General features: G+C 26.5%; 1 protein-coding gene across 1 annotated transcript; it reads left to right on the forward strand.

Moving 5' to 3' along the window:
• The first annotated feature begins 334 nt into the window (after positions 1 to 334).
• LOC111691036 (uncharacterized protein KIAA1143 homolog) lies at positions 335 to 4,994 on the forward strand. Its single transcript, XM_023453657.2, has 3 exons — positions 335 to 591; positions 659 to 803; positions 4,783 to 4,994. The coding sequence occupies exons 1-3, from the start codon at positions 487 to 489 to the stop codon at positions 4,992 to 4,994; spliced, it is 462 nt and encodes a 153-aa protein (XP_023309425.1). The 5' UTR covers positions 335 to 486.
• Positions 4,995 to 7,739: the final 2,745 nt, after the last annotated feature.

Raw genomic sequence — 7,739 nt, forward strand, 5'->3', positions numbered from 1 at the left:
AAGTCTACAAAAACGCGAAAAAATCGGCGTTTGTGCTAGCAATGTTTGTGTAGTGTGTGTTGAAATAAAAAAGGTATGTTTATCAAGCCGCTTGTATAGTCTATTTGGGCCTTAAGGGGGCTTACCCTTATTTTTCAATTCATGTATAATATTTAATAAATTTTATCCTATAATATATACTTACTTTACGTAAAGAGATTTTTGGGCATGTGGGATTTTTTGTAAGGTAAATTAAAAAAACACGGTGGCAACATGTAAATTTTTTGACAGAAGTATCTACTTTTGTTGTTTTTGTAGAATTGACTTCACCTAATAAGTGCACCCTGACCACAACAAAACAAATTTGCAAATCTTTCTAGTTGTAAACATAGCTGAAAACGTGTGATTGGAAAAAAAATTCCGGTTGGTTGCAATTGACTTTTAGTGTCTGTGTAAAAACAAATATAACAAATTTAATGGCATTCTCAAGTGTAATAATTAAAAACTATGTCTAAACGTAACATTGCATACATTAAACCGCAAGATCCTAAATTTTTGCAACAGTTAAAACAACAAATTGGCTATAAGGAGGGACCATCCGTTGAAACAAAGGTGATTTTAATAAGAATATAAAGTTAAAATGAAACTTACTTAAAGGATAATCATATTGACAATCTAGAGACAGAAACTTCAAGATTTCGAAGGCCATTCCGATAACGAAGACAGACCAGAACGTGAAGACGAAAAACCTCAAATAGTTGTAATAAATTCTGGTGATCTAACAGCAGACGAAGTAGCTCTAGAAGAAAAGCGTTTAGCTAAAGGTGAGAACAGAAATATAGTCCTTCCATCTTGTAAATAATTAAAAATCAGAACAGTTGTATATATGTATATCTATCTTGTCTACAGTCGTTATCTATCACCAACTATACTGTTAATGATATTCGTGTCTGTCCGTCTGCTATGTCCGTCCATCCATGGCTTGCTTTCTTGTTTTTATTGCTTCTTCATGTTTGTTTTTGTTGTTGGTTTTTTATTCTGTCAGTTAGCTGTCATTTTGGGTTTAGTTGAGTCAGAGTCGAGCGTTGTGTCTGTCGTTAGTTATTTTTTTGCTTTGTGCCGTTTCCACGCTCTTCAGTACATTTTCCAACAAATTTTCGCAAACAAAAAAGTGTATTTGTGAACAAAAAAAAAAAAACATATTTCCAGAAGAACAAGAATATTGAAAATTGTTTTTCACAATTAACATTATTGTATTTTTTTCAAGAATAATATAACGGTGTTTCTTAAAAATTTATGAATAAGCTATAAAAAGCCAAATAAAGCCGTCAAGAATTACAAAGCAAATATCTGCAAGAAATAATAAACACTACAATTCTTAATAAATGCCTTTATTAAACGTAAGTTTTGTATCATCTTTTTAATACTTAATAACTTAAGTTCTGTCGTAAATTTTTAAGTCCTGAAAAAAGTTTCTAACCTCAAAAATTTAATGAACGAAAAAACAAAAAATGGCTAAAAAAATGTAAATTATTTACAGATTTGTATATATATATATTTTAAATACTATTAATTTCCAGTTATTTGCATAAGGAATATGCGGTCTAGTTTGATAAATAAGTAGAATATTAGAAATTTTACAATTTTTGCCAGCGGAGCACCCTCAATTTGTGTAAATTTTATGAGTTTATGCAGACTCACAAACATACATACTTTTTTCAATGTGAAAAAATATACTGGGGCTCCGCTAAAGCAAACATGATGATAAAAATTAAACACAAAGCATAATGGTGCAACAACAACAGCTGCCGTCAAACGATGCTAAAACAGCCCGCGCAATAAACCCAACAATAGGTTAGAGAGGTACGGGCAACAAAGCAAATGAAGAATAGGACAGACGACAGAAAAATAAGCAAACATACAGTCAATGTAACAAACAGACAAATGAATGGACGGACAATTTAACGTGCAGGCAAGGAAAGTAAAGTTGAAATAAGCACGACAACAACAAAATCAGAAGTGGTATGGTTGAAAAAGGTTGCTAAAGTTTAATATTGCAGTAGCAGAATAATAGTTGCTGTTGTTTGTGTTGTTGCTGTGATATAGTTGCTTGGGAAATACTGCTGCTCGTTTATACACTTCACTTCTCACTCCACCAAATGTCAAATTGACGGACGGACTAACATGTCTGTCTATGTTATTTTTAAAAGAATAAAAGTTAAAAAGGAAATAGTACAAAAAAGAAGGAACTCAGGAATACGAAACAAAAATATGAATGTCAAAGAAGAGTCAACGGTAAATTATCGTCTTAAAATAAAATTAACAAAAATGGTTTCATGCAATAACTGCGTGTTTTTCGATAATTTCTGCTAATGCTTCTTGTGCTTCCTCCCATAAATTTTACCAAATTTTTACATACATACATTGGTATAATTTATTATTGTATTGATGAGCAGAAGGAGGCAGCGCAAAGTATATTTAAAATCTTTAATGATTATGAAATGAGTGAGGACATCTATATCATACTACTTGCCCAAACATTTAAGACAGCGTTGATAAAACAACCCTACCAAATTTTATGTGGAACGGTCCATAATTGGCCCTATCCCTCATATATTGTCCCCTCCAAAAAAATACTTTTACGCTAAGTCGGCATAAGTAAGTTTCTTACGAGCAAAAGTCTATCTTTTGAATTTTATGATATGATTTTTTTTGTATGAGGAGTTTCGATATTTATTACTGTACTAGTATTGAAGGCAAAGCTACGAATGTTTAATTTATATTATGAAAGGAACCTTAAAGGTATTTACATAAAACTACTTAAGCTACAGTATTTATGGGAGCCAGGATATATTGTGGTCAGAAATTCCCAATACCACACAAACAAACGCCAGAATTAAGAAAATAATTGTTCAGCAAAGCCATATTCTTTGAAAGAAGGATCACACGTTACCAAAAGTTGAATCTCAGTTGTTAACATAAATAGTTTTTGCCTAGGCATTTTGGATTTGATTTTAATCATTTTTAAAAAGCTTCTCTTAAAGATCTATCAATATCTAAAATGTTCCACATTCAAATTCATTCAAACAAAATACACATATTTTTATTTGTAATAGAATTTTTCAAAAATATTTCATAAAACATTTTTTATTCATGTTCAAAGTTTTGATTAATTTCGAGCAAAATTTTTTTCTTTTTCTTATATTTTACCATCACACTTCTTTTAAGTGATGATAGATTTTAGCTATATTAATTTTTGGGTTTCGATTTCATATTTTTAAATAACAAAATACTCATTTCACGCAAATATTTTGCTGATATTTTTAAAAAATGTATCTTAAGTTTTAATACTTTTGTATTTTAAAAGTAGAGTGAAATTTTTTAATTATAAAACGTAAAAACAATTATTTAAAAATTATCATTTATAATTTAGAAAATATTAATTGAAATTGAGATATTCCATTTGAAATTCAGAAAAGAACAGTTTAAAATGAGATTTTATATTTGAAATTCGGAATACAACAAATGAAAGTGAGATTATTCATTTGAAATTCAAAAATTGCTATTGAAAATTATTTGAAATTTGAAAAAAATATTATGTATTAATTTTTTAAACCTTAAGTTGAAATTAATTGTAATATTTTAATTTTTTATTGCATTTTTCTTAATTTAAAATGAAAAATCTCATTTTTAGTTGAAATTTTCTGAATTTCAAATGAAAAATCAAATTTTCAACTGTAATATTCCGAATTTCAAATACAAAATCTCATTTTCAAATTAAATATTCTAAATTTTATTTTATTTAACAATATTCAATAACCTAGTCCATAGGCCATAAGCGGTTACAAATTTCTACTTTACTATGATTCAAGTAGATTTAAATTAAAATCTCAATTTAAATTTATATTTTCTTAGTTGAAATTGAAAATTCTCATTTTAATTTGTCTTTTCTAAAATTAATTTCAATTGATATTTTCTGAGGTATAGTCCAAAAGTCAGTTAAAAATTAAAAATTTATAAAATGGTGGCGATGAATTTCTACGTCTGAGTGTAAGCACAAAAAAGTTTTGAAACGCTGAAAAGTCGGTAAAAGATTGATCTCCTACCTGTAATTACTATGTACAATAACAAAAAAATACTCAGAAAAGATAAAATAATGGATGAAATTTAGTATGTGACATATTTTTTTTTAATATTTTTTTAAACGGAAGTTTAAAGGAATTGAATAAAATTCCAAAATAATTTAAAGTTTTTGATAATATCCATATACCCTTCTCACTAAGGTGAGTGGTATTAAAATACTATAATTTGGTAAAAAAAAATATTATTGTTTATTGCCAACTTACTTTATACGATTAACAAAATGATATCTAAAAATATTGCTGAGATGATTTTTTTTTTAAATTATAACAATTCACAATTCTAGCAAAATTTTGAATTTTTGGATAGACTCAGAATAACATTTTGAGTCTATTAAAACATGTCCATCCGTTGCAATTTGCAAGATAATTTGATGAAATTTGGTACAAATAAATTTTATATAAGTAGTTAGTTAGTTAGTTAACGCTAAAAATTTACTTATAAATATTAGTATCACAATGAATTGCTTCCAACAAAATAACTGTTATTTTAAAATATATCCTTTTCGCAAAAATTTAATAAGGATCGTCCGCTGTTTGATTTGTACTCCTATATAAAACGATAAATATACTTGAACTTCAGTTTCATTTTGTATAAACATTTTTTGAAGTTTATTTTAAATTAATTATATGTATTTACATCATTATACTTTTATTTCCACAGAAGCTGCAGAAGAACCTGCAGATTTAAATCAACCAATCGTATTTCGCAAACGCCATAAGCCTGGAGACGATTTAGCTTTAAAGTCTATTTTACCTTCAACAAAAGATACTAAGGCTGACAAAAAGAACAAAGACAAACCAAGACAAAAATCGTTCGTTAAAAGTACAGTGAAGTTATCTTTTAACCCCGAGGAAGAGGAAGAAGACCAATAAAACTACCATATATTCCTATTTACATACATATGTATTTCTAAATATATATGTAATATTAATGCTGAAGGACAGGTAAATCAATATTACTAATTTTTACTGTGCAAATTAATTAAAATAAAAAACAATGAGTAATTTTTTTTCATATCATATTCGAAGATTGTTGACACTCCTTATGATCCTAAGATTCTTACACCGGTTTCAAAGTAGAGTGTTTAAAACCCGGTTTCGAATACGGTTTTGCATTAATGGTATTAATTGCACCTACTTTGACTCTTAAAAATAGCAGATAAGTGTCTGGTACTTTTTCTAAATACGTACTTTTAAGGGGTGAAAATTTGTAACAAAAGTGATGTTGGTACCTTTTTGGGACCTTTATAACTTTTAACTAATAATTATATGAAAAATTTTGTAAATATTCGGCGTAAAAGGAAAAGACTGTATTAGTATATTATTTTCAAATTCGGGTACTAAGGCCCACTATAGGATCAATTGTTTGGCACTTTTAGATAGCACAATTTTTACAGAACAAATGAATGTAGATATTTGAGTCGTATATTTTGTGAACATAATTTTCGAAAATTTGTAATTGTAAATAGTAATCTTTTTTATTAGCAATTTCCACAAACGTAGAATTTATTCCATTATTTCGATATTCCAATTGTATTTTTAAAATTATACTTCTAGGTTATACTAAATATTTTAAAGCTATATTTAAAAGCTATTCTGTTAACGATTATTTTCATAAAATTAAGATTATTTTCTAGAAATATTTTTAAGTAGTAATGTAGTAAAGCAAAAACAAAAAAGAAATATTTTGATATCAAAATTAACTCAAAATAAATATATACGTTGGTTTTGAATGAAAATTATGAGTTTTCACCTTTTAATTTGTTTAAAAAATTGTTTAAACCCTTTGTATTTTTGCAATGGATAATTTTTGTTAAAATGATGTCACTGCATTAGAAGGTAATAAGCAGGGCAAAGATTTCTATGCAAATGCATGTTTTTAGTCAGTAACTCAAAATAACTTTTAACTAGTTTTCTTTTCGAATCAAAGAATTTGCTATAAAATGGCATCGATTTGTTGTTGCATAGTTTTGAATATTTTTTATAAACTTTAACATATTTCCAACATCTTAATAGCATATTTTGCATATTTTATTAATTTTTCTAAAACAAATTGGTTTGTTTTCTCTGTATTTCATATTTTTACAACAAATTTGGTATTTACATATTGAGATTTTTTAAGTAAATACCTACAACAAATTTCGATTTATAAACAAAATTCTAGGTTCTATGAGATGGTATAAATGGTCCTTAAAATATCGGTTCAGTATCAATTTCTGAGTCTGCGCCAAACGATAAAATTTGGAAGAAATATAATTTATACAAAAATACAGTAATTGATCTAATTTTATTAGAATTTCTATCAAGCTTTCCACTTTCTGAAATTAAATATAAAGGTGCTATTTAAAATTGTTTCTTAGTTTTTATTTTTGTCACTCTCTAGGTCGTGGTTCAGTTAAAGTGACATTATAGTACATAAATCAGTCCTTTAAATCTGTATATTTGTTGTCAAAAACATAAGATCTCAATATCAATTAATATGCACCTTCACAAAGAAATATTTTTTGGTACATATGTAGGTATTTTTCACATTTTTAGTACATATTTTTAATTTTGGTAATAATTAATAACATAGAAATATATATTATAATGGTTTAAGTTTTGTTATAAAGTGCAGTTCTATTAACAAAATTATTCAAGAGTAATATTGTAGTTCAAAAAAGTAAAAGATTTAAAAATTTTTTCTATTTTGGAATAAAATTTTAAAAATTAAAAATACGTACATATTTTATTATTACATTGGAATTATTGTTTTTCATATCTACATACATATTTGTACATACATACCTATAAAAAAAACTCAACCTCTTTTCTGTTTGATTTTTTCATCTCTATTCTTATTTAGTTTATATTTCATATATCTTATTACAATTTTGTTTTATTTATATTTATCAACTTATTATCTATTTCCATTTTCTAACTTGTTCTCTTTTCTGTTGTTCTTGTTTCCAATATTTATGTTCTAAACAATGTTTAAAAAAATTTCGAACACAACGGCAACATTGGTTTCTAAAATAAATAGCCACATTTTAATTATTTTTTAATTAATATTAAACACATTTTTTACAATTTTCCTTTTTGTAAGTTGGGTCGTTCACACAGTAATATTTAATTTTGGTGAACATATAGACAGTTTATTTAAGCGGCATTTAATGGGAATATTTGTTTTTCTCCTTGTTTTTTGTTTTGTTTTCGATTTTCGTGGCAATTTAATCCAAAGTAGTAAAATGTGTTTAATTTAATGTGCATGAAATTGTCAAAAAAATTGTTGAATATCTTTCGATGTCATTCATTTCATTGTAAAATGGCAAATAATATGCTGTTTAAGAGAAATCTAGTTTCTCTTTAAAAATTCTCAGCAAACGCATTTATCTTGTTTATTAACGAAATCATCCCTCTTTTTTTAGAGAAAGAGAACATTTAAATATATATCTAAGTATCTTTTGACACAGTGTTGATATTTATAGGTACAGTTTGTATCCACAAGATACAAATATGTGGTAACTAAAATAGCAAATATTGTATATAACGTTATTCAATATTTACCTTAATTTGAAAAATATACTACAACTTAATTAATATATTAATTTCTTGTACGAATCATATTTAGAAAAATTT

The sequence above is a fragment of the Lucilia cuprina genome, chromosome 5, assembly GCF_022045245.1.
Source record: "Lucilia cuprina isolate Lc7/37 chromosome 5, ASM2204524v1, whole genome shotgun sequence".
NCBI lineage: Eukaryota > Metazoa > Arthropoda > Insecta > Diptera > Calliphoridae > Lucilia > Lucilia cuprina.

Bases quoted from the DNA above. Each gene is read 5' to 3' on its own strand.
- LOC111691036 (XM_023453657.2), top strand. From the start codon at position 487: ATGTCTAAACGTAACATTGCATACATTAAACCGCAAGATCCTAAATTT. The intron at 592-658 runs GTGATTTTAATA...TTGACAATCTAG, and splicing joins GACCATCCGTTGAAACAAAG to AGACAGAAACTTCAAGATTT. The intron at 804-4,782 runs GTGAGAACAGAA...TTATTTCCACAG, and splicing joins AGAAAAGCGTTTAGCTAAAG to AAGCTGCAGAAGAACCTGCA.